The sequence below is a fragment of the Hippoglossus stenolepis genome, chromosome 23, assembly GCF_022539355.2.
Source record: "Hippoglossus stenolepis isolate QCI-W04-F060 chromosome 23, HSTE1.2, whole genome shotgun sequence".
Classification (NCBI taxonomy): domain Eukaryota; kingdom Metazoa; phylum Chordata; class Actinopteri; order Pleuronectiformes; family Pleuronectidae; genus Hippoglossus; species Hippoglossus stenolepis.
The window spans coordinates 8,141,107-8,168,992 of NC_061505.1; the positions used below are offsets into that span (position 1 = coordinate 8,141,107).

The window sequence follows — 27,886 nt, forward strand, 5'->3', positions numbered from 1 at the left end:
CGCAGAGCATCCATCACTAAGGATCAAGCTTGGGCTTAAGCAAATGGATGACAAGGGATAGAGCCGGTCGGCGGCTAATACTAGCTCACTGTATCACATTGATTTTCACAGCCGTGTCGTGGCCGTGTCGGTAAAAGGCTGAAAACATGAATGGCTGCACTTGAACACAGTGTTTTTGTTTGTTTGTTGATGGAGCATCGCTGGATAAAAGACAAAATGTGTGTGTGTGTGTGTGTGTGTGTGTGTGTGTGTGTGTGTGTGTGTGTGTGTGTGTCACATCACTTTGTATGTTCACCTCCAGCTAATCAAGCAGCTACTGAGGATTAAATGTGGTGTCAAAGCATGAATATGTGCTGAATTGGTTTATTTAACGTGTTGCCCATATCACAGCATTTATATCTTATGTATTTTGCTTTTAAAGAAAAAGACTTAAGGAATTCTCAGCAGGCCCTTAAATTGTCAAATTGACTTTAACTCCCTACTGAGGAAGTATGAAATAGCGTTCCGCATTTATGAATATCTCTGACATGTAACATGTGATGAGCCGTTTCTCATGTGAAACACATATCCACACTGATCTGAGGAGGACGTCGGACGTCTTAACAATGTCTTTTTTATGCGCCGCTGTTTAATTGGTGCTCGCGACCAAAGCTGTGAAGACAAAATCTTATTACTTCACCCTTTCATCAGTGTGGTTTCTGTCTCTCTCTCTCTCGCGCGCTCACTATCTCTCTCCCTCTCATGCACAAATGCACCCACATTGTGTGAAGTGACTATTCCATTTAGAGAACTGTCAGAACATACCCCGTGAGCACATCAGCCTCTTCCTATCCTCTGTCAGCTCTAGCCGAGGCTGTGTGGGGGTATGTCAAAAATGTGCAGGGATAGATAAAACCCGTGGAGCCAAACAGCTTTGTTTCATTCACTCGCTTTCTCTTTTTTTTCTCTCCCTCCTCCTTCCCTTCTCCTTCTCCCTCTCCCTCCTTGCCTTGCATAGGCTGTGAATACCCTGCATCTGAGAAATCAGACCAGACTGACTCACAGGGCTCTGTGAGCCAGTGCCACCGAGGCTGCCAAAGCATGCTGGTGCCAAGCTGTCCCACCATGCACAGAGCCAGACCCACGCTGCTGCTGCCGCTGCTGCTTGTCCTGGGTCTGCTCCTCCACCTCGCCGACGCTCAAAGTAAGTGGACCGTTGGCTTTCACGTGGGGGCCTCAAGTGCTGTGTCCTGCTTGGATGGGGAGGGGGGGAATTGTGTGGCTGCTTTTTCATTGATCATCGGACGCAAAAACTTCAAGTGCCACATGCAACAAATACAGTAAAGTTGTTCATGAAAGACACAAAAACACACACACACTGGTACGTACTGTCGTAAGACTGCTGACCTCTGGGGGGCACATTACCACCACTCATACAGAATCTTCATCTCATATGAAATTCTGATAGTAAGTTTATTTAACTATAACAACTTCAAATATAGATTAATTTATAACACTACTTCCCTGTATAGCTGCTTTTTGAGGAATTCAAATTACAGGGGGGGGAATCAACCAAATTTGTATTAATAAATGTATGAAAAAATATCAAATTTCTCCATAACTCAAAAATCTTAATATGATAATATATTATTTTGTTTGAGCAGAATTTGATATTAAAAGCCTGATGTTCTATGAAGTACGAGTCAAGACAATAGAGATGAACAATGTTTGTATACTCCAGAGGGGATGTGTCTCCATTAATACCGAAAACCAAACCCTGAACATTACGTAATGTCAAAACACAAACAAGACTTGTTAATTCAGAAATATTGTGTCCAAATATGAGAAAAGTATCAGGTTATATTCAACAATGTAAAACCAAGTGAGTAAAACAATATAATAATCACTCAAAAATAGAGTCCAGCCACAAATTGTTTGTCCTACCATCACAAAACTAGGTTGATATCTAAGAATTGATGTTGGTCCGTCTTACATAAGAGAGTAATGAATGAATATCCAGTCATTCATAGTGGGAACAATGTCCCTGAATGGATGTTGTGTGAATTTGCTGTCAGTGTCTCAATCTGAACTTAAAACCATAACTGATGCTTGCTGCTTTATTTTTAGATGATTTCAGATTCATTTGATGTAGATAAGATATATTTAAAAGGATTTTTATGTAAAATCCTGAATCAAAATCTAGCAAGGCTATTGGGAAGTTGTAATCTTATGACATTTTGTGCTTCTCCCTCCCTCCCACACACACACACACACACACACACACTAACACACACCAATATTCTACCACCATCCATCTCTTCATCTCACAAAAAAACATCACAATCTGTTCGAGTCTCTATTTTCCAGCTCAATCTTTCGCCACAAAAACTGTCCCGTGAACCAGAAATGCTCGGGCCTCCGCCAAGAATCTCATGATGAGAAGTCATTGGAATTGAGTTACTTGACACCAGACACCTGCCCGTTGATGTGTGACAACAGTTTTCAAACCTCATTGAGCTCATGGTCCTGCACCACAGCATCACCCACCGGTTTTTGCCGCCCTCTCCTTTTTCTTTTTTTTTTACACTAAGATCCATGAATCATTAGCCTCTGGAGTCACATAGGGATGAATAAAAAGTTTTATTGCTCCCTTTGCGCCGACTGAAGCCCCTCAGTTCAGCTGAATATCTCTGAATGAAGGGATCACTCACCCAAGGTCATACACAACCGGAGCCGCGCAAAGTGAAATTGATGGGCGAGATTTTCAACTTTGTGCTTGAGAGATGTTCCCTGCAATCTGTTCCAATGTGCTTTATTTTTTCTTCCCGGGCTCCCGCTACATATGTCTCACAGCAGGGGGAGCGGCAAATGGGGAAATGTACTCTCCGTTTATTCCCCGGTTTTATGTGCAGCTCTCGAATTTATTGACACAATTTAATTACGGGACCTTCCCCAAAAACGGCATTAACGGTCGATAAACGTTAGCATTGAGAAGGGGGGGGGCTCTCAGGGATGCTCACCCTCCACAGTCTAGCGTGAATTTACATAACAGCATTCGACGAGAGAAAGAACAACACTATTGCCAAAATCTCCCCTTTAGACAACTGTCTTAACAAAACGTCCACTCTCGCGTGTCCAGACATTCCAGTGTCACATTTGAGCACAAGTGTAACAGAGACCTGCGCGAGTGCAGTCAGCAGCAGCCCCCGAATCTTGACGCCTCTGTGCTCACCATCCCCCCATAAACCCCCCATTAACTTCCTCCCTATAGCCGTGTGCCTGTTAGCAGCTGCAGATTCCCCCCGTACCCTACTTGGACAGCTGTGCCGGGTCATCATTTCAAAGCCAAAACAAACTTATCGTGAGGTAGCCACAGTGGCTGTGCGTTAATGATTGGGGAGGTGTGTGGGACCAGAGAGCTCATGGGGATGAGGCACGTGTGTCTCGTCTTATGACTGAGGTTTGACAGCAAGTGGCTGTTCATAGCCGGAACCACTTTGGGCCTTACACATGAGCCCTGGGATTTATCTATGCCCCGTTCTCTCCTTGATCGCCCACATGCACGTGTTGTTCCTCCCCTCCCCAACTCCCTTCTATTGTTTTTCCCGCTAATTGCCAATTTTCCCCTCATTTCTGATTTGGGCTTTTTTCTTTTCCGCCTGTGTTTTTGTCCTCTCCCCACCTTCTCCCCCTTGCTGTTGGGAAGCAGTGCAACAGCCCCCCTTCCAGCAACTCAGAAGCTCTTTAATTTCCTCTACTGTGCCGCTGCATATTCATAGGCAGCCCAGACACTCTGGGGTTCTCTCCCCATCTGTGATTTGCACTCCGGACCAAAAAGACCTCCGTTTAGTCGGCTCCAGACTAACCCCTCGGCACACAAAGAAAAAACCCGCCTGCGTTTCCGAAAAGAGAAAGCTGCCCTCTGTTGGTGCTCTGGATCCATTTGGGTGTGAGCAGGCCTCCGGCTGTGGACATGGTGGAGGATATGAGACATGCGAGAGCAGAAAATGGCTGAGTCGGCCTGCTCAACAGATGGCACGATCCTCAGAGCCAGTCCTACCCCCTACCCCATACAGTGGACACTATGGCTCCCTCTCTCGAGGAAAATGCCAATCAGGCCCCAGAATAAACACATATTTCTGTTGATTCGTCAATTGGGCTGCGACCACGTGAGACCTGCATGTAGCTTGGAGAGACATAATGGACTCAAAATGCCTTGTGAAGGATTGTGTAGCTATATTTCTCTTTTTGGTCCGTTGGTGTGTTTTCAATCTGTCATTGTTTTGTGTTTGGCCCTCTCTCTCTCTCTCTGTAGCCCTCTCTCTCTGTAGCTCTCTCTCTCTCTCTCTCTCTCGTTTTCTCCTTCACCCTGTCCCCCTCACTCTTCAAATGCAGCCCATTTAATTTGTGTGGCAAATTGGGCTTGGCAATCGTTTGAAAGAGGGGCATAATTGTCCCCGGTGAGCCAAGGGGACAGAGGCACGAGAGAGGAAGAGCAGGGAGGCGACAAACAATTCCTCTGTGTCTTTTGCTAAACAGTAATGCAAAAAGGGAAGGAAAAAAAAAAACGTCGGGAGGATGAGAGGAGAGCAGGAAGCATTTAACATTTCCACCTGGGCAGGGATAAATCCGGCTGAGGCTTCGGTGTGGATAGCGAGACTAAATAGCTCAGGTGATAGACTGTTCCATGGAGCAAAAACATACCTGGTGTTAGAAGTAAAAAAGAAAAATTTATTCCCACAGGCTTTTTTGTGATTGAGCTACAGTTTGCACACATCAGCCCTTAATGATTGAGCTACATTACCAGAACAGGCTGATCTGCAAATGTGAAAACTGCTGACTGTTGTGGGACATTTCTGTCCTCAATGAACAAACTAGATGAAAAAAAAAATCATTGACAATATGCTGAGTAACATCTGTAGGGAAAAAAAACACTCTTTAGCCTTTCACACCACTCGCTGTGTTGGACCCTGTCAAACCCCTGGGCTGAATAGCTTTTAACTGATTCCTCCCATTACTGGTGGGTGTCATGGTGGAGGTCCCTGCGAGCCAGCACGCGTCGCTTTGACACGTCAAATGGGTATCGACAGGGATCCGCCAGCCTCTCGGAACATTAAGACGTTCACACCCGAACCCAATTTCTCTCACTTGTGCTTATTTACAGGCCACTGTGTGTACAGGAGCACGCACACGCATCAACAGGCATCGAATATACTGTATGTGTAATGCTCTTGAGCAACATGGGACAAAAGCAGCAAATTGTATTTGCCTTTTTTGCCATTTCAAATAGAAAGTAGTAGGATTGTTTGGGCGGCGGGGGGGGGGGAGATTACTGAGCAATATTTGCTCAGTAATCAGAGAAGTTTTTCTCTCTTCTCTTTTACTCAGCGAAAATTGGACTCCAATGTTTGGCTCTATAAGTGGTGATTTGGTCGGCAACACTGCGAGTTGAATGCAGATGGTCGTGACTACACTGTCTTGCGGTGTTATGATATTAGTACGCACAAATAAAACACAAAAAAACCCGGAGGACACATGTTGAGATGGACAAGTAACCCAAACCCTAAACATGCGCACACACACACACGGCCATTCAATGAACACAATGTCATCATAGTATGCAAAAAAGCAGAGGGAAGATGAATGAACAAGTCCCAAATAAATGCACGCACGTCCGCCCCCTAAACACGATCACCTTGCAGCAAGTCCAAGAGCTAATGATACTCAGTTCCCCAGATGACATCGGGGCTGTAATATGTGTGTTTTATGCATGCCCGACCTAATATGAATTATTGTAAAATAGTGTTGTATTTGCATATGAGCTTCCGGGCTGTACTGGAATTAGCATTTTTACAACAGCTCAAATTAAATCCCTCTGCTTAATTTGCCTGCATGCTAATTTGATTTAAATTGAGTCTATTCCGTTCCCTTTTACACTCGTATACCCACACAGTGCTATCATAAAAACCACACACACACACAAACTCAAGTACATGCACACGTATGAACGCACACTATGTACTCTTAAGAGCTGCAGCCTACATTGCACCACCCCACACACTGCCTGGTCACGTGCGGAATTAGACACACAGATAAACACGCGGAGCTCGCATTGCGTGTGTATCCGCAGAAAACTGGCATTAAGAAAAAGAGGTGTACAGTACCCGTCGCTGCTTTGATCCAACTTTAAATCACTGCAATCCCCGAGTCTACCGCCTCGTTTATCATCCTGCCGGACACTGCTCAAGTGGAAATCTCATTGTTGGCTCCACTCGTTCATTTCAAGAACCTGCCTTTGTACAGTACAATCTTCTTTTTTTTTTGTTCAAGCAGCATCGACGGAGAGGAGAGAGCATATGCATCATGTTCACACTTCAAATATGTGTGATGAAAGCACCTACGGCTGAGTGTGCCAGCACTTAATTAGCATCTAGATGTTTGGATGAAGACCCGGTGACAGGACGAGGAATCGGAGATGGGACAATGTTATCAGTGCCAGGCAAGATGCTTCTCGCTCGCAGGTCGAACAAGATATGCACCGAGTTGGTTTTGTCTTCTTTTTTTTCTTCTGCTTTGGGTAAAAAAAAAGCCTGAACCGACTGCTTGTCAACCGTGTGCCGTGCAATTATGTTCAAAGGTTGCATCAGGCCCCGTGATTAACTCCATGAATGCCGATTTCTCTGGCAACTACACTCAAGTGTATTATTTGAGGCCATTAGCTTCATCTGTGGATTGCAGTGATTTTGCGTTGCACTCAGACCGCGGCATCGCACAAAAGAAAAAGCCATTTTCACCACACTCCTGACCCGCCCGCTATAGAATAGTTGCATACAATATGGAGAATATGTTGTACATGCCCAGATGCAGGTAATTAAAGGCTAGCCCCGAGCCACTAATGCTATGCCTAAGTGCACTTATGTCTCCAAGACACATTGACTTGGAAATGGCGGGGTAATTCAACCACGCTCAACCGTTCATGTCTCAGAGAGTGGGAATATTGACAAGACAAAAGCAGCGTATGAGCTAAATTGTAAATCCATTGGAGTGGCAATCAACAATCTCGCACAATAAATCCATACTTTTTGAATACCTCGGCACGAAACGAGCGGGTACTGTGGAATGGTATGGATTTCAATGAGTCTGGCACCGCCTTATCTGTCCTCTGAGTATTTAAATCCCCCCCCCCAAAAAAAAACCCCATCACAAAACAACAGAGGGTCATGTTAGCACAAGATGAGGTTTCTAAACTTGCATCGCCTCTCCGTCTCTCAGACATGCACAGACCCACACAAAGGGTACCTTGTAGCAGGCCTTTGAAGCTGGGATCATCCGGCAGTGAGCTGAGCATAATGGCTGCTGTTTTGCATCTGCCTCAGCTTACACTTGGCACGATTCTGGCCCTCGCTGGCGTGTGTGTATGTGTGTGTGTGTGTGCCGCCTCAAACGCTACGTCAGTGAACTGTGTAACGGGTGCAGGTGTTTCGTGACATTGCCACAGTGACAGTGCAATTAATGGATTAATGCTGGGGCTGCAGCGATGGGATTACTGGACCAGTCAAGTTTGAAATACATCAGTGTTCGCTGCACAGATTACGTTTTACTGCAGCGTGCAACGCAGAGCAAGAGTGCAAATCATGTAGCCAGAGAAGACAGTCAAACAAAAACAGACTGATTCAAGGCTACAGCCATACCACTATGTTTTCATTTAAAAATGGCATTTTCAAACCAGATTGATATCTGTCCACGAAAGCGTTTTGGTCCCGAATCAGTTTAAATCCCAAACACGCCTGAAAACACATATCACATGACCACTCGTGTCGACATGGGAATAATAATAGCATCCTCTCCTGCACATATAGGAAGGTGCACCGTTGTAAAATGCAGAATTTAACTGCACAACGGCGGCTAGCAAAGACAACAGGGTCAGCAACGCTTGTAAAAGACCATCAATGGCAATCAAACATCTCCGGGCCAGATTCAATATGCGGCGCCGGAGATTTCAAACTCGGACGGGGCCAGCAGCGTCTCCAAACTTCTTTGTTTTGGCAGCTCTAATACTCAGTGGTGTGAATGTGCCTGTAGCTGAGTGGATGCGTTGGTAAATAAAAACGTAGCAGCATTGAAGTAGCCTAAGATGTTTCTATACTCTTAAAGTCCCAACCCCAAAAATCTAATTAAACCTTTTTAAATACAGAAATACGAGTCAAAATGGCACCATGCACTTCCACTATATTTACAACCACTAAATATACTGGCGGAGATTGTCTGTGGCTCTTTAATGCGTCAGTGTACTCTTGTGGCGGTGGCTGATTTATCTGCCGACTCCATTAAGTATGTTCTGCACACAGGTATCCCAGAATAAACGCTCATTAAATGCAGCTTCAGCGTTTGACTTTTTATGATTTCGTGCTTGTAAAACAGACCTGTGATTACAGTTTCAGCGAGTATTACCACCGTGTCACGAAGATGCATTCAATTACCACCCGGAAATATATCGCACTTTGTTCTAAGGAGCAAAATCCTGCCTCCCTGCTCTGTGTGTTTGGAAGGAGGGAGCCTGTTGTATACACTTTTAAAGCCCACAACTGTTTGATCATAAAAGTGTTTTCGAAATTCTCTCTGCCTCTGAGTTGCACGCATCTCTGCGTGCGCGGCCGTGCTCGTGTGGTTAACACCTGGCCCTCGGCCGGAGCTTTTTGGTCCCACACCAGGGGTCTTGAGAGTGCGACTCATCGCACTGATCTCAGCGCAGCACATTTGTGTGCCTGTGGGGTATGTTGAGATTCTGCAGTGGGGTTAATGGTCTAACCCATTCATCTCCACGGAGTGCCTCAGGGCAATCTCTCAGTCCCAGCTAGAAAAGCTCATATCCCCACCTTCATGGCCTCGGCACTCTCCAATGCTCGATGCCGATTGGGAATCTTTATGCCCTAAGCTCCTCTTGTCACAGATGATTTACATTTGGCGGAGTGATGGAGTGAGTGCTCAAAGTCCGTCTTTGGAGAGCCGTCTTTCTCACCTAATACTCTCTCGCACACTATATCTGTCACTCTTCTCTGTCATTCTGCCCTCTCACTTTATTTGTTCGCTTGCTCACTCATTAACTCACTCACTCTCTCACACACACACACACACCATGGGACTTGTGCTCGCTCCCTCTTTGGCGTCGCTGCACCATCAAGTGAGTCATGCCATTTGAGGAGCTGAGATTTATTGTGACACACGGCTTTGGTGTGGTTTATTAGTTATGGCAAATGAGAATGAAAGGCTCCATTGAGAGGTGGAAACGCTCTCTCACACCACAGCCAGACCCATGGGCTCTTCCCGTTGAAACTGAGCCAAGCTCTTTGTTTCTAATGGTGCACTCCTCATTCCATCACACCACGGAACATGTAATATTCATCCTCTCTCTCACGCACACACACACACTCACACACGCACAATTACTGAAGGGTCCCCGGACATTTACGAGGTGTTTATATAGCATCCATCATGGCATCCATGAGCAGCCTGTTTCTCCTTAGGTTTAATATTCCCTCGGCGCCGTCACTCACGTCATTCATCATTCTCTCATCAACTAATTAATTGCCGCAATCCTTTCCATCACTTGAGTCGCGATGTGGGGTATTTCAACTTAAGTGAGGATCATTTATTTACAACAGAGAGGTACTTGGACAGATAAAATCAGAGTGGTCAATTTGCCTTGAAAGTTAAGACCTCCCTCCCTCCCTTCATATTAGGAACGTTAACACGCAGTCCAACATATTTCATCACAGAATTCCGTTCAATCTAATTCCCTCCTTATGCAGTAATTTGTTATTCCAGTCATCCCACCACTTTTATCCCCTTCACTCTCATAGTTAGTACTATTAGTACTGGGGGAGGGGGGGATCACGTCAGGATTTATGCCTACGTGGATTTCTTTGAGGACACATTCCAAAAAAAATACATAACACATTATCAGGGGGGGGGAGTCTGGGAGAGATTCCTTTTTCACTCCCTCATTCCCTCTCCTTCCACTGGCCGCATGGGTAAAGCAGAAATTTCACACCGCATGATGCGTTGCCTCTCATTACACAGCTCCATTTAATTGGCTGCACTTTCCCCCCGTTGTGATTATTCAAGGAGAGATGTCCACAGAAAAGGATAAGCTGTAGTTTTGCCATTACGTCCCCACGGGGACAGCCGTATTTGTGTCTTTGGTCAAATTATGCCGACTCTAGTCAGCGGGGGAATGAAAAAACGCCCAGGAGATATTAATCAGTTAACAGGTAGCAGAGGGCCACTGTGTGGTCTGGCTTAATATGATCAGGTCAGATACTCGGTTGAGCCCCATTTCTGCAAATTGCTTTCATTCTGCATCAAATACAAAGTTTGTTTCAAATCTCATTATCAAGCAACTCACTGAAAACATGAAATAATGAGAGTTTATTTAAAATGATCATGATGTGACAGATTTTTTACGAGGCAATTTAACGCGATTTCGCATCTGTGGTGTAGTGTGAAAAAACCTTATACAGATGCAAATTCCTCCATTTTATTTCACGCACTCCCACATACAGTATCCGACATGTGAAGATCCCCCAGGCAAACAGTATGTATATGTAATATGCTGGCAGTAAAAGCAGTGCACGGCTATACCCACAATCATGGTCTGAGAGGAATATGTATAAAAATAGCACAGTCTTCTCCACAACACCTAATGGAACCAAGAGAGGGACAGTATGGCATTTCTGTAATAATATGCTTTCATTCTCCATTACTGCCAAAGAGCACCGCTGATCAGATGGTCTGGAAAATCCACTTTGACCCCCCCCCCGCTATAAATAACTACATTCTGTGATGTCTGCCTCAGTGATATATACGAATAATACAACTGTGGACAAATGAATGACTGAATGCCTTGGAACTAAAAGCAACAATTGACGCACCAGGGAGAGAAAATGTCGGAGAGAAGGAGCTTAGACGGAGATTAAAGGAGTGGACTGATTGACTTTCAAAAGGCATCCAAAACCAGATGAGGTGATACTAATGAAGGAAAGCTAATATGGGGTTACAGGGATTTCTTTTTATGTTTTTCTTTCACTGCTCAGAGATAATTTCCAAAAAAAGTAATCCTGAAGCGTACAACTTAAATCCCACAGATATGATTTGGCTCCTGACATCTAACGTTCAAAAAAACGTGCCAGTCAGTGCGAAAAGAAGCCCGATGGGTGTAATGGGGTTGTAGTTGCCACTGGTAATGTCAGAGTTGAAACATCATCAGTCACATCACAGCAAGTGCAGGGGGTCAGGGTTAAGGGGTTAGGGTCAGGGGTCCCGAACCGCTCATCCAAAAACACTTCACAGTCAACACTGCACTTCCATCAGAGTCCTCAGAAACACAGCCACCATGTTTGAAGTTCATCGTGTGGAGTGGTTGTCGAGAAAAAAAAGAAAAAAAAATCAGAGAAACAGGATCTGAAATGTTTGTAATTAAAGTGAAAAGGTAAACAGATGAAAGGTGCTGCAGTTTGGGTCGCATGTCACATTTTGATCTCGTTTCAAGTCCCTTGTCGCACACGAGACAAACAAAGTCAACTTTTATCTCGAAAGTATCACTCAGAAAATGTAATGACGGCCGACTTCCATCAAAGCTCGGAGGCAACGTGAATTAGGTGAATTGCTTTGTGTGTGCAGAGCCGGAAATCCCCTTGGTTGTTGTGCTTTGTGCTGCTGGTGTCATTAATATTATTATGGGGAAAATGCAAGCTGTAGAATAAATGGTAAAATAATATAGGTTTGTATGCAGAAGAAAAAGAAAAGCAATCTTTTCTCTTCAAACGGACAGGAAGGCAATGAGCAGCGAAAATAACCCAGGTCCAGGCAACTTAGTGGTAATCAATCGGTTGCATAGTGACTAAAGCGATTCAGGGCTGGCAGACGGGGAGTCACAATAATAGCAAACACACACACACACACACAGAAAACAAAACAGAACCATGAGAGGGGGGTTCTTATCTCGGGATGACTGCTATCTCGTGGAAGACGGCCACTTTTGTTTTGCCGGGGCCTCATTGTGCGGCATCTTTGAAATCCACGAGGGCTTGTTACACAGCATTCATTTTGTTTCATCACTCGCAACAAAAGGCCCCGACTGACATTATTTGAGATAGTTTGTTTCAGGTACAATGAGAGTAATTATTCGGGCTGCGCCGAGACCGCACGTAAGAAAGCAATATTACGGCCGATGATAGAATATTGCAGCAAATTGTTAATAAGCGCTACACAAACAGAATCTTTTTTTAGGCTAATTTCGTCAGTGCACCAGCCCTGCATCAGGTATTGGATTTTTTTTAAGGCTCGCTACTAAATGACAAAGTTTGAGTGGCGCCGCAGAGCCCGATGTGTGGTCAAGGTCGCCTGTGGTAACAACAAGAGAAAAACATTCGGGTCTGAGCCACTTAATGAGCAAAAATCAAAGTGGCCTCACGCTGGCACTAAAACTTGTGCAACATCTAAGGCACTCCTGGGTCCCCGGAAAATTTTTACAACTCCAGGAGAAAGGAAAGTTTTCCTCCTTAGAAATACTAGTTTTTTTTATCATCTCCCTAACGTATTCAGGTGCAGTGGAGCCGGGGCGTCCATCACATCAGGAAGCCGTAGAGCGCGCCCCTTGGTCACGCATGCAGAAAACTGCGTTCACGCCTCCCCCCCACACCTGCTTCTCAGAAAGTAGATTTATCCACACGGCCACTGCTCTACATCTGTTCGAGATCTGGAAATATCGACCACGTGATAATTAAATTGTCCACCCTAGCTTGATATGGATTAATAATTGGTCGCTAATGCCCTCCTGACATTTCGCCGTATCGACGCGATACTGTTTGCAGCGCCGCGCCGATAATCGTGACGCTCGGCATTCCTCATTTTGTCCCTAATGACGCCCATCAGAGCGGGCGCAACTTTTGCCTTTGGAATTACAAAGGAGTGAAATGGAAGTGAGAGGGGGGGCGAAGGATGGATTCCATTCCTTGGGATCCATTATTCAATGTTTGGGCATTATCGCAGCGATATTTTCCCTGCCACACGAGAGTATTTATTTTCCGACGTCGCTCATTTCTTGATGCATAATCAGTCAAAAACAGAGATAAACCGCCGTGTCGCTCCAAACCCCGTGCGGAGGAGATTGTTGGACAAAACAACGGCACCACGAGGAGCACTATAAATACTGAGATGAGAAGGTGGCACGGGCATCGGGCCACATCACCGCTTCGACTTCCTCTCTGCCATCTGCGAGTGTTCCTCCACTGGCACCCTCACAAAGGGCTTTGTGCGGTTTTCACCTTTGTCCCTTTTTTTCCGCGATGTTTAATTAGGTTATTTACTTCAGCCTCACCTCCTGGTGTTTCATTACAGCGGCCGCCGCAGATAGGGCTTCACACGGGGCAGGGGCAGATAAAAAAGTTAGGACAAAAGATGATAAATGTCGCGAGCGCGGACCGGAATGCAATCTGGCTGCTCCGATGCAGAGATGCTCTAATGGCTTCCCCGCAAGGAAAGGAGTGGGGGGGCACTGTTGAGATGGCAACGTGATAAATGGTGCTGGGACGGCTGTAAGGACTGTAGGCAACACAAAGAAAAGAGTCATGGAAGGAGGGGGAAAAAAAACGAAGATGACCACAAAATGGAATATAATTAATCTGGACTTGGTCCCCCCCGTTTTCCTGACAAATTCAGCGCGGAAGAAGAAGAGGAAGGGAAATTGTTTTTTAGGTACGTGCTCACCCAACCTCCCCGTTTCCCTCCCCACCGTTCCATTTTCCTCGCGGGTCGAAATGGCAAAGGGACGTATGGGTTCTGACAATGCTCCAGCACCTGTGGAATGATTAATGGCGGGCGGACTCGCCTTTCATGCTTGCAGAGTGAAAATATCGGCTCCAAAAAACACACCACCAAGGAGAACTCCGCCATAAATATAATTATTCTGCTATTTGCCGGTGCATTACGCTGATGTAGGTTTTGAGGGAAAGTTAAGGAATAATCACTGTGGACGTTTTTGTTTGCACAGAAGTAAATAATGCCACTTTTTATGTACTGTATTAAATCTCCACATGGATTTAAAGGTAAAATACCGTAATGTACGTTTATTTTATAGATAAGACAGAAATAAGAAGCATGAGAGAAGAATGAAAGCTCAACTACATATCACATAAAAGAGGTAATTTATGGATTAGTAGTTTATAACCTGAACTGTTAATAACAGACATATAGAAGACTATATATATATATATTATATAACCTTCTCAGGATGTATCTGAACTTTATATTCGTGGTTTCAAACAACTGACATTTCCATTCACATTTATCTGATGGCGTCGGCCCGGCACGGTAATAAACCGCCTCTCCGTCTCAGTTTGACCCTCCTCAAGTTGAAAAATCATTTTATGAGTGGTGTGTTCACTTTATGGGCTCGAGTGCACGCGACTTCCTGGAATATTCATGGAGTCGCCGCTCATGCACGAGCCAACGCGTCGGCTCTCTGCTTCACCTTTAATCTATGTGAGAAAGCGGATGAAGTCGTAAGTCACCGAGGAGCGGCGGCACCTTCTGGCGTTTTGGGACGACGACAGTGGCTTTTTTTACTCTCTCCATCACAGTTTCACGACTCCACATTAAAAGCCGATAGCCCCGGCCATTAGTCACGCTTGTGCTTTGAGAATAATCCAGGCAACTGGGGGGGAAAAGGGGGGAATTGTAGATCGATATATAGGTCTTTGCATTTCGTGACGCTCCTCCCTTCACAAACGCACAATCACATCATCTTGGACCCACAATTAAACGTCGGAGAGTGTTTCTATTCACATTTTCAAACACTTAGTGCATAAGAGCCACACACACTTACTCGAGCCTATTACTGCTGGCAAACATTTGCGCCTGAGGCCGGGCCGCCATCGCTCTGTCAACTGCAGCTCCGTTTGGCGAAGGGTGAAAAGAACTGAGGAAGAGAAGCGTAATCAACTCCGTCAGTCCAAAGGCCACGTCTCCGGTCCCCAACAGTCCTGTACCCGACGGAGGACCCTTGTCTTTAGAAACCTACCCCCACACCCCACCCAATCTAGCTTCTGAGAAAAACACATGCCACATTATTCGCGGGGACACAGTTGGAAGTACACAACTCAGAGAAGTACTTTTTTAAAAATATATATTTCATCACGTCTAAGATTTTCATGAAGCTATCTCCAGTTGTGAGCATGTAACTCCCTTTTGTTTGGTTTATCTTTTTGGCAGTTGCTTCTCCCACAGCACTTCTAATAGCCATCTGTGGTTTTTCTTGACTTGTTGTGACAGACTTCCCCGCCTGAACACGGCCGCGTATTTCACCGGAAAAACTGAGACTATTTTCAAAAGAGTTAAAAAAAAAAAGGTTTATAGGAACCCGCTGGCTGGGACGATGAAACGCTCCCATTTCTAACAGGTTGATGAATATAACAAATACGAAACACACCTTGAAAAAAAATTCTGACTCAAAAGCCAAAGTGTCTAGTATCACCCACACTGTAAACAGACACACACACACACAGTCATCCTCTACACTTCTACTCATCACTCGGTGAATCATCCCCACGTCCACACACGTCAAGACAGAGCCTTTCAGAAGTGATCTGAAGCACTTAATTTCACTGGATTATTTTAATTACGTCCCCCGGGGGTTGTTGTTTTTTTCGCTCCTGGGGTGACACCGCACTTTGTTTGGAACCCCCACCCACCCCACCCCTCACACACACACACACTTCGCACGTCTGACCCTGATACCACCCGCCCTCGTTTGTTTCCCTCATCTGTAGCTCTTCAAAGACACACACACACACACACACACACACACACACACACACACACACACACACACACACACACACACACACACACACACACACACACACACACACACACACACACACACACACACACACACACACACACACACAAACTGTTTTCTTCAGGGCTTTGCAATTAAGAATTCAAAGACCTCATCTTAGATTTACCGCACGCGGTTTAGCTGGAGACGTATTAATAAAGCGAGAGGTGACGAAAACAAGCCGCTAACGCGCGGCTTATGTGCCATCCTGCAGTATTTGCGTGTCACTTATTTAATGTAAAACTAACTAATTAAAATGTGATTAAACCGCCGACAATGAGAATAATTACTCAAATGTAATTAATTGGGCCAATTATGTGGCATTTTGACATGTATCGCGTTGCAGCTTAGAGACAATAATTCGACCACCAAAAATAATTATGTCATAAAATGCTTTGATGGGAAAAAAATCATATTGGACAGGGAGCCAGAGAGCTGACAAACTGTGAATTGACAACATTATAAGAACACTGTACTGCTGCAGTTAGTCATGAAACTGAATAAATCACCGTATTAGTATCTGTTTCAAACTCGTATATATTTAAAGTTAGCAGCTTAAGGTTAAGTATCTGAACTGTTTCCACAGCTAATCACCTCCACCAGATAGTATCAATGAGGTTGTTTCTATGCTAATCCCCCCCCCCCCGCTGTTGGCTTAAAAAGGGGAAAAGGTGATTTTTCTTTAACCTCAAAAAATGTTTCAATTACGACCATTTCTCTTCCTCTCTTTTATATGCAATCCCTTCCCTCACTGCTGCATAAAATTAGTGGCCTGTGAAAGGTCACTTTGGTCCTTGAGTGACTGTTTGTGGTGCCTCCCCTGCATATTCTTTGTCCCCTGTAATAGCTTTTCGTTTTCGGAGGATAGCTGGGACTGCAGCTGGTTTTCGCGTGCAGAGAGATTCCTCCTCCTCCTCTTGCAACTAATTGCAGTTCAATGTTCCCCATTTTTCATCATATTTACTCCCAACAGATTACCCAAATATTCCCCTTGACTTCAGAATGTGAAAACCCGGCGGAATGTTTGCTTGCGGACGTGAAAGGGGGGAAAAAAGAATTAAAGGCCTATTTATTTGACCTCAAAAAGAAAAAAAAATTTATGTGTGACCTGGTTTTGCTGAACTAAGGAACATTTGCAGGATATCTGAGCTGGTGAGAGGAAGCCAGTTGTCATCTAGGCAGGATTGCTGGAGCATGAGCTAGTTTGCCCGTAAGCGCCTGTGAAAACACACTTCGGGGGGGGGAATGTGTCACTTCTTACGGCCCCGACAACTGGCAGCCATCGGAAATGGCTTGGCACTACTTATCCATAAAATTACAGTCTGTTTAAATATACAATGACGAATCCCTGGAATGATTTGCGACATAATCCATCTCTGCTCCTACGGAGACAAATATGAGGCCAGCTTTTTTCCGCGCCATGGTTGACGGCAAAGACAATTATGTGAAGTTTACGCTGTAAAGAAATAGGACAGGCCCGAGCGTGGTGCAGTTCCTCTCTTGAAACGAGCCAGTTGAATATGTTGCTTATTTGATTTTTCCATTCCGCTTCGCACGTCCGTATCTTTGGATTCCTGCTACATGTCGTGGAAACCAAGCGGCTTTGGAGATTGTCATCTGCAATGCGCCTTCATGGTGATATTTTCCTTATCAACCTCATTTAATTCTCGCACGGCATGTACATCACATGTGCGGTATTGGAAGCATTCAAAAATCACACAAAATCATGTTCTTAGTATCTTCACATGTCATTACATTGGCAGTAAGCTGACATGGCCAAAGACTGTTTATCACTTCTGCCATTTAAAAAAAAAAACAACATCTTTTCAAGTCTGTGCAGCCCCGGCATGATAACTCTTGGCCATTTTGCTGCGGCTCTGCCATTTAATAAATCGTTCCATTGCCTGGTGGATAACAGAATGAACGAATGGGCTTTCTGTGTTAGTGGCTGCCACTGCCTATCCTATCAGATAATTAACTTTTTGCAAATAGACTGCGCTGACTACCAAACAGAGGAAGCCTGCACAATTAGAATTACTTATCTATGTTCCTTTCTTTTTCCCAGACGTTGGAGGAAAAACAAACAAGACAAACAAATCCAAATTTCATACTTCTTGCTTGACTGTGGTTTTTTTTTTTTTCTTCTCCACCCCCAAATGGTCACACACGAATTGGCTCCAGATTTGTGTATTCGCACATAAATGAACAAGTAATGAATGAGGGGAGATGAAAATGAAGTCTTATTGAAAGTGAAAGCCTCTGTGTTATTTTGCATCTGCGTTTGACAACCTCAGCCCAGATGTTCAGAATTTTCCGACAGGAGGTTCTAAGCGAGGTTTTTTCCACCTCCCTCCCTTTTCCCTTTTTCGGGCTTTTATTTTATTTTTTACAAATTTAATATTGTTAGGTTGTTTTTACCTCAGGCGGATGGTCTCGCTCCGACAGTGGCGCAATTCAATATTTATACGTTTTCCTCCTGTTTGGTTTCCACTGCAAAGTGAGGTGGGCTTTTCGTGTGGCTGATTCAGTTCCAGCTTTTTAAAACGTTGGGGGCCGTTTGAACAAAGCCATCTGTTTGAGTGGGCCGTTTTATTAAGTGACAAACTGAATCCCTCTACCTCGCTAATGTGTCCCGTGGGAGGCGGCGGCCGCTTGCGTGTGTGTTGTTGTGTGTGTGTGTGTGTGTGTGTGTGTGTGGTAGAGCAACAGATGCAGGTAGAGAGAGAGAGAGAGAGAGAGAGAGAGAGGTGTACAGGAGGTACAACTTTTCCTCTGCAAACATTGTAACTTAGCAGACGACACCACATCCGTGACGTGGCCGTCTGTGGGGGGGTAGCGGAAAGTTTTTGCCTTTATGAATCTACAATGATAATTGAACAACGGAGCCTTTCAGCTTCCATCTCATCCCACCAAACACAGGCTAAGAAGCCGAGCGCCGTTCCGTAAATAACCCCCTTTTTGATTTATTTAAAAGAACCTTCCAGAATTTTCTATTGTCCCACGTCCCTCCAATTTATTAATGTTGTTCTCCCATTTGCAATGTTCCCTCCAGTCCAGTGAGAATATTCTAACACCGGTGAGAGCATGCGTCTGTGCGTGCATGCACGAGTGCTTGATAGCTCGTGCACCTCTGGAGCCTCCCCCCCCCCGTCTCGTCAGAGAATCTGTCAGCGCACCGAATGTGGGACAAGAGCATTAACCATTCTTTTTGAAGCTGTTGCCGTTGTCTGTGCAAAAAGTGCCCCAACTCCTGCAGAGCCACAGCCAGAAGCCCAGACCCTGTGCTGCGGTGCCACTGAGCATGAGTAATACACGCTGACTGGGGTTAAGAAAGGCCTGTTGGAACAGGGTTTCTGCAGCGTTAGTCATTGGGATGGGTATTTGGGAGAGGAGAATACACTGGTGAGTTGTGTATTGCAATGCATGGTGTGGTCGTCTTGTCTTTGAAGCGGCGCTTTAAGCGATGATATGCATTTATTTATCCACCGGAGACTCTTGGCGGCTTATGAGCCACATAGGAGACCCTGACCCTATCGCTAAGACGGACCTGCAGCCCCCTACTACCCGTATGCAGTCTCAATATTAATGTGTCATTAAGCTGCATTCTTGTATATTCTATTGAATTAGTTTTACATAATGACTGTTATGAATTTTGCTTATAGAGCACATTTAAGCAGTTGGGATGGGGGGGGGGGAGAAGGCTCGTATTATGAACTTCATTATGTGTGACAAGCGGCGCAATATTGATGGAAGAGCGGGTCCCCATCATTTGCACTGCATTAAAACCTCTGCAGTGAATTAATGTACTATTCCTGATCCAGTAATTAACAATCATTCTGGGGCCATATCCCTTTTCAAGTAATCACTAATTGCAATAAGAATTCCGGGTTTCCATTTAAGGCGAGATTACCGATGAGCATGTAATGCAAATCAGCCAACAGTTCTAATTAAGCTCCGATTCCTTTTCTCTCCTTCTCGCCGAGACCCTTTGTGTCCCCGTACAATGTGGAGTTTGTTTCCTCTGCATTACAAAAGACACATTTTTATCATAATGCTGCAGATAGAGAGCCGCGTAGTGCCCCCAAGAAAATGCTCTGTGCTCGTTGTTAGTTCCATTGATTGGTATGTGTGGTTTATCTCCCCTCTCTCTCTTTTTTTCCCCCCTCATATTTTTTTTTTTTGTTGCATTGTTTATCTCTGTGTTTGTGTGAGTACAAAACTGGTCCTTTTTTTTGTCTTTTCTGGCATTGGGTCAGATGTTTGTGAACAGAGTATAGACAGTTAATTAATCCACAGAGGGGATGTTGTTTTAGAAGCCACACATAATTCAGCTGCATTCGCAAAAACAAAAACCCATCTGTACACCGCTCTTTATTTGAATACCGTGATAATGATATTTCTCTGCAAAGGACTTTCGGCAAAAAGTGAAAGGATTATTTACAGTCCGAGGCACATGTACCACATGCGTGGCTTCTGCCCTCTCCCGACGTTAGCCGCCCCATCTCAGTCCGATTCGCTGCACTTTGCCGCCATTGTGGCGATTCATCAATATCGCAGAACTGTTAGGCCGGGGGGCTTAAAGCTGCTGAATGAAGTTAATGGCATCTTTAAATGCCTCTTTCTTCCACCCCTATGTCCAAAATGGAGCAGAGCATTTGCAGAGTGACACCCAATGTGTTAGGATTAATTATCGCCCTTCACAACCCCACCTCACCCTGCAAGTTAAAGATTCAGAGAGGAAATGGCCCCTTTCATGCAAATGAAATTGAATATGTCAGTCAGTATAATTGTGAAAACCGAGCTGACTTGGACTGGTGTCTGTGCCGAATAGAGGTTCCAACAGAAAGTCGGTTTATTAATGTTCCCCTCTCCAGTCTTTGATTCATGCTCTTTAATGGCTTGGCAGATCAAACTTTAGTCTAAGGCGAGAGTCCTGATGACTTTAAATGTTTTGGCCATTATGAATGAAACCCAGACTCTGATCTCTTTGAGGGCAGTTTTTAAATCCAATGTTTGGCTGTGAGTTAAAGCCAATATCAAACAAACTTGTAATGAATGCAGATCCGCGAGATGCTGTGAACCCCGAGATATCCTTTGAGTTCAGCATGATGTTATCATTAGCCCCAGCAACCAACTCCAGGCAGCCTTGCACTTGACGTGTAGTCTGGCCCCGCGACAGGTACTCCCCTGTGCTCTGTGGAGCAGAGGCTTTTAATCCACTGCCAGTTCAACTCAACACGTGCAGAAACCCGGGTTTGCAAGGTCAAGGACAAAAACCGTGCAGTTTTAATTTGACTTTTTTTTAAATCAGCTGCTATTTTTAAGGTCTGTGTTTCATGACTGTTTTATTAATTAGTTTTATGTTTAGAAAGCTTCTGTTTGGTTTTTAGTCGGGAGGTGAGGGTGAGCTGGGACACAATAATGAGCGTTTTGATAGGAGGTCAAGCACCGCAGTACTCTACCTCACGTCTGACATTGTTAATTAGGTATATGATGCAATGCTGCCTCTCCAAGCAGACAATAACCACAGCAGTTTGTAAGGCACGGGGCACAAATCATCCATCCATCCATCCATCCATCCAATAGAGGCATACTTGGACATTTGTTGGGTCAAACACACTTACCAGAACTTAAAAAGATACTGCACACAGTTTTTTGAGCTGTAAACTAAATTATCTGACTGTTCTTTGATGAAATTCATTAATGCCGATAACGCCACCCAGTGTGTCAAACCATTTCTGACCTTGCACGGCCAATGCTTACGTAGGGTCAACCGTTTGGGACATCTCGACGTCATTACATCGATATGTATTTGAGAGACACCTTCTAGGGCGTCCCCTCTCACAGCTCTGATCCTGAACGTGCGATCTTCCTCCAGTCAATTTAACTGACAAAGATGCTGAATGTGCAAGAGGATGATTGCATTACCAGCGCAATATTGAACAGCACCATTTCTACTTAAGGGTGAAATAAGGTCAGGTGCGAGCTAACCGCCCTGGTGTGGTGACGTCATTTGGTTGATTAACGACACCACTTCCTCCGAAGGCTTAAATACTTAAAAAGCCCCTCGAAAAGGAAAAAAAAAAATGATGAGGGTGGTATACAGTAGCAGCAACAGTAATAAATTTCATGATCTGGCTTCGCAGCACCCACACTGTTGAAGGCTTCCAATTTCCATTTATGTCCATCCATTAAAAAATATATAGTTCCAATCATGAAACGGTCTGCCCCCTCAGCCCCGTGGACATGGGTGTTCTTAAGGACGGCAAAGGCTTTCAGTCGGCCGCCAAATTATTAACATGGCATTGATCCATGAAAAACACAGCCTGTGGGAAGCTGCGGGGGGCTTCTTCCTTTCCAGCGACGGCGAATGGGAACGAGGTTACAAAATGACCTCGAGGGAGAGCAGGGCACACGTCGCTAACCTTTGAGCGGGCGACAGGGTTTACACCTCTCATTTGTTTGCCGGCAACAGTTTAGCACTGGATTAAGAGGTGCCCGGCCATGATATTATTCCATGTAGATTATGGTGGCTTCTCAAAGGAGACGCCAACATGCAGCATAGGTAACAAATAGCGGTTTCATCACTTTAGATTAATTTTGCACGATTTAAGATAAATCAATGGTCACAAACTATGAACAGATCAATTATTCTCATCGTAGGACAACGGTACTTTTACGGTAAAAGGTTTCTTCACGGCATGAGTTTGCACAATGTCTGCTCGTAGATCATCTTTTTCGGTTGTCGAGGTGCCGTTTGTTTTATTATTCAGACAAATCCAAGGTTTCAATCAGCCTTTGTCTACCCGGAGCCATACAAGGAGTCCCGCAAAATGGATGTTTGTCAGCGGCAGACCTAAAATGGGGGTATGATGGCGATATCAGCGGCCATGTCTGTGAAAACACCATTACCTCCATGTCACGCCTCAATAACTCCACATTGTGCGACGACTCCCCCCACCCCCCCACCCCTCGATCCACCCCCTTCCCCTCACCTCCAGCGCTGATCTCCTGTACATGTCGTCGCAGTCTATCACAGCCGGCGTGGGGAGACGCACTGAGCCGTAATGGATGGGCCCGGAGCGAAAACAGCCCCAATAGCATATCAATTACCCATCAGCACCCTCTCGGCTCGATGCCAATGTGCGCCGCACCCCGGCCAAGTGAATGAGATAAGGCGCAAATGCAGATATAATGGCGCTTTTTGTCATGTACAAATTACACAGTGTCAACTCCGCAGCCCACCTGTCGGATCTGTCAGCCAGTGAATGAGAGATTCTGCCAGTGTGTGCGTGTGAGAAAGAGAGAGAGAGAGAGAAAGAGAGAGGGAGAGTGTTAATGTGTGTATGCACGAAAAGACTATGTGCATGTCATGAGGCAATCAGGTGATTTCCCAGACTCATTTGCCCAGTGGAAGCCCAGCTGCTCGCCCTGTTTATCCGCTCGCCCTTTTGATTGCTGACCACACATCTTATGTCACCTCTCCGCGAAACCCGCAGGTTAATTTGTCCCCCCGCTCACAGTGCCGCTGCCGCAGCTGCTGGGCGCTGTACGATCTGGGAGGAGAAATCAGTCGACACACAAGCGGGCACGCAAACAAGCGCGTTCAATGTTCTCATACACACACACACACACAGATGAGGTGATTTCGGATGGTTGGCATTACTGCAGCTGTGTAGCCGCTGTGTAGCCGCTAATGGCTGATGTGATTGATAAAAGGCAAACAGTTGCCCCGCAGGGGGTCAGATGGGGCCACACCTCCCACTGAAAGCTGGCTCTCAAGCTTCAGAGGATGCCTCGGGGGTGTGACTTCGCATTATGACATAATTTCCATTGAAATTAATAAGCCCTGATCGACGTGATAAAGCTGGAATGTAAAAACTCACAATCAAAACATCATCAAGGGGAGACGGGCCTCCTTTGATTACCAATCACTTTCATGTGTTTTGATTTTCAGACGGTTGTAATAGAAACGTCAGCTCCCGAGCAGACGCTGATTGTCCCACGAGGGGGAAAAACAAACAAACAGCAAAACACAACTTAATTCTTGGAATCGAGTTAATGTGTTGAGAAGAATTTTTTTTTTTTGCGAAGGCTGAATTATACCGAACAATTTTAGTTGCAGGGTACATGGGTTGCAGCTCTTCACTGATGTGGAGATCTGTGCCTGAGCAAACGCCATTGTACAGTGTTTGTCTGACCACCGCAGCAGAAGGGAACCGTCCATGCCATCCACACAAAGCAAACATTGTTCCCTCCTATCCTCTCACCTCCAGTCCCCCGGCATTTTTGGCATTTTTTTATCCTCGCTGCCTTTACACTTGACTCGTCGCGCTGAATTGAGGCACCAATTAGGAGCAACCGAATGCTTGCATCGCCAATCAGAGCATCGCGAGGGCCTTATCAGGTGCGTGTCTCATTTGCACGGGGGCACAGCCACCGTTTGGCGGATTTCTAGAGATTAGTGTTGTTTGCTACTGAACCAAACAAACGTCTGTTTCTCCAGAACCGTTTGGAAAAATGTGAACGTCTGTTATCAAGAGGAAAAAAGGAAAATATGTCCCCTTCATTTGGATCCAGTGGAGCAGAATGCGGACAATGTGCTGGGTAACAGCTTGTTAGGGTGGGAGACTCGTGCGCTGAATGACACTGAAACAAGCAGTTCACAGACAATTATCCTTTCACACAAAATCTTACAAATGTGCTGGATGATCTACACTTGTGTTTTTTCCTCTTTTTAAGAACGTTTTCCCTCTTTACTGGAATTTCGAATTAGTGTCACGCTAACAACGACCACTGATTACAAATTGCAATGCAGCACGAAAACAGCCGACATCCAAAAACACCAAATTTCGTTCACATTTCGGAGCAAATCAAACATCAAGTGCAACATATGATGGTAGTTTTTCTTGACCCCCCCCCCCTCTTTCTTCCCACAAGATACCGAGTAGTTTATGTCCCTTAATCCAAGAATTCCTCCCTAAAAGTCGGCCTGTTTATCGAAGTGAATATCCTCCACAGGAGATTTCAGGGTTACTTAGAAGGACTTCCAGGGTCAGGATAAAAACGCTTTGCACATTCTGCTCCCGAGACCTCTGTCCTTTACTTCTGACCCCAGCCACTGATCATCTGTTTCCAGTTGCACAATAAAGTCAGTACAATCTCTTGTCTCGACCTCCACAGACAATCCTCTTAACAGCCACATGCTGAAATCTGCAACTTTGGTGCTTTCCGGTGTGTGTGTGGCTTGATAAGAGAGATTAATTGCTCTGTCTGCAATGTTTAGCTTGCTCGCTAACAATTTTTGTGTTTGTTATCTTCTGTTCTGTCTCTCCCCAGCACCACCAAAGTTTTTAAGAACCCCCAATGACCAAACAGGCGTGCAGGGAGGCGTGGCGTCCTTCATCTGCCAAGCCTCGGGAGACCCACGGCCCAAGATCGTGTGGAACAAGAAGGGGAAGAAAGTCAGCAACCAGAGATTCGAGGTATTAGGTCTATTGTTCTGATGTAAAATGCTCGACAAAATGGGAATGCCTCCGCACTGCTTCTGGCTCCGCTTGCACATAATCCATCGCGCCATTGCTTTTTTTCGCCCCGACTTGCCACCACGCATTAGCAGGCTCTAATAATCTTGCTGGCCAGCCGTTTGAACATGCATGAGTTTTAATGAGCGAGTGCACCGCAGATCAGGGGGCAGATTTGTAATCGAATAAGAGACATGACAGGAGCAATTGGACAGAAAACAACAACTTGTGGTGTGACCCAGATACCTACGTTAGGATCACGCCACATTTGCCAGCTTTTGCGAAAAGCGAAAAGTAGCGCTTTAAGAATATCCTTTTGCTTCGTGGCATCTTTATCTAAATGCATGTCCTACCCTCCCTATTTTGGCTGAAGCTTTGATTTCTGGTCAGCTTTAATCTGCACTTGGGCTCAATACCCATGAGAAATAACACATCTCCGCAGAACACTGATAAGATTTCTATTAATTTCTGTGTCAGTTCTCAGGACTATCACGGTGTCGCTCCTACGCCCACCCCCCCCGCTCTTGAGGCCTTATTTGCTTGCTGGTGCACAGCAGCGAGGGCTTAACAGAGCTCGGAGACCTCTTCTTTGGCGCCTCATGCCCGCAGAAATCTAATCTTATCAGAGTTCATCGCGTTTGCATCGCATGTTGTGCTGAATGCTAACACGCACATTTTCATTACCTCGCTGCCTCACTGGGGCTTCCTGGCCGCTGCCATTCCGCACCCATTCAATCACGTACGGCCGCCTCATCTTCTAACAAAAACCCATTTCCTTTCAGAAGTCTCGCTACATCCTTTCTAATTTGCTCTTCAGCTTTAACTAAGAGAGGCCGGCTGCTCTTTACCATCACCTGCCGTCAGCTTTGAATGCCCACACAGCTGCAGCCTGGCCGATGAAATGTTGAAGTTCATTGTTAACTAACACGTGCACAGAAATATTGTGAATTTTGGAAAATGTTGTAGGCCTCTGTGTGCGTGTGCGTGTGCGTGTGTGTGAGAGAGAGAGAGAGAGAGAGTGTGTGTGCGTGTGTCAGAGGTCTCAGGCCTCTCTTTATTGAAATCTACCTCTATGCTTAAAAGAGATTGAGTTATGACACAGGGCTTTCTAAACTCAGTGAGTATACAACATGTAGCATGCAAAAAATAGCTGAATAAGCTACAACAAACACCTGTTTGTGAGCATTTTATGTGTCGTCCGTCCAATACAGTCGGTCCTGTCTTATGTACCACTCTCTCACCCCATGGTACAACTGTCCGTAACCGTTTATCAAGCCGTTTCTCACCTTTTAACTGTCTGTGCTTGTTTCTGTCCCATCGACACAATCCAGTGTGATGCATTTTTTCAAGCGATAGTGTTAACTTTAAGAGTGGGACACGTTCAGATTTAAAATTTCACTCCGCAAGCCCAAACAGATTGTGACCAAGATAACTTTCCCCATTCTTAAAGTTAGTCAGCCGCATTAGAAATACAATAAGAAGCACATAAGGAATGGATCTAGTACATATCTACAGCAAAAGAGCTAAAAACTATTCAAATTAAATATGCACTTACACACTATCTATCTCTGTAAGAATTCCAACACTGCACAGATCGTAAAGTTACCTTCTGCACATTTGCATTGCACAACCTTAATATTCACACAAGACCACTAAGGTTCAATGTAAGATACGCAGCAACTTAGTTTCTGTCATAGGAAGCACCGTGTGTCAGTCACCATCAGTGTCCTCAGCCAAATGTCCTCGACAGTGTGTTGTTGTTGTTGTTTCTCTCACTGCGGAAGGTCCATCCCCCCCCGTTGGCTACCCAAAAATCTCCTATAACATATCCTGTCTGTCGCACCTGCAGGTGATCGAGTTCGACGACGGCTCTGGTTCCGTGCTCAGAATTCAGCCATTGCGCACGCCCCGAGACGAAGCCATATACGAATGCGTCGCCTCCAACAGTGTTGGAGAGACGAGCGCTACCACCAAACTCATTGTTTTACGTGGTAGGTGCTTCTCAACTGCCCCAAAAAGACACACACACACACACACACACACACACACACACACACACACACACACACACACACACACACACACACACACACACCTAACACCTCAGCTAACCCAGGTAAGCTTGTGTATTGTGTTATTTTGTGTCTCTCCTGTCCTCCTTTTTTTTTGTTTCTCAATGTGCGCTCCACACAGTCAAAACCAATTAGAGATTTGAGTTGTGTATTCTAACTTGATAAGATTTAGTCCATTAGGCATTTAGCCGCGTAACTTTCCATTTCTAAGTGACTTAAGACATTTGCATACACATCCCTGACACAATAATTAAGATGCCAGTTAAATTATGCAAATAGAAATCCATCCCTAGCCTGCAGCGGTTTAATGGAGACGCTCAGCAATCATTTTCAAATCAGTCATTTCTCATCTCTGCAAGTTCGGCTTTGATATTCCTTTGACCGTGTAGAAAATACAGTGGTGTATTCCTATG

At 45.1% G+C, this 27,886-nt stretch overlaps 1 protein-coding gene across 43 annotated transcripts in view; it reads left to right on the forward strand.

Moving 5' to 3' along the window:
- LOC118102710 (receptor-type tyrosine-protein phosphatase delta) overlaps window positions 1–27,886 on the forward strand; it is a 344,139-nt gene that overhangs the window by 250,191 nt on the left and 66,062 nt on the right. For 27 of the 43 annotated variants that reach the window (XM_035149113.2, XM_047338857.1, XM_035149115.2 and 24 more), the window contains exons 10-12: window positions 998–1,183; window positions 25,217–25,362; window positions 27,251–27,392. In XM_035149113.2, coding sequence (XP_035005004.1) covers window positions 1,081–1,183; window positions 25,217–25,362; window positions 27,251–27,392 — 391 coding nt within the window. In that variant the 5' untranslated portion in view covers window positions 998–1,080. Of the gene's footprint in view, window positions 1–997; window positions 1,184–25,216; window positions 25,366–27,250; window positions 27,393–27,886 lie in introns of all 43 variants that reach the window. The other 16 variants (XM_035149111.2, XM_035149118.2, XM_035149127.2 and 13 more) reach the window with 1 other exon arrangement.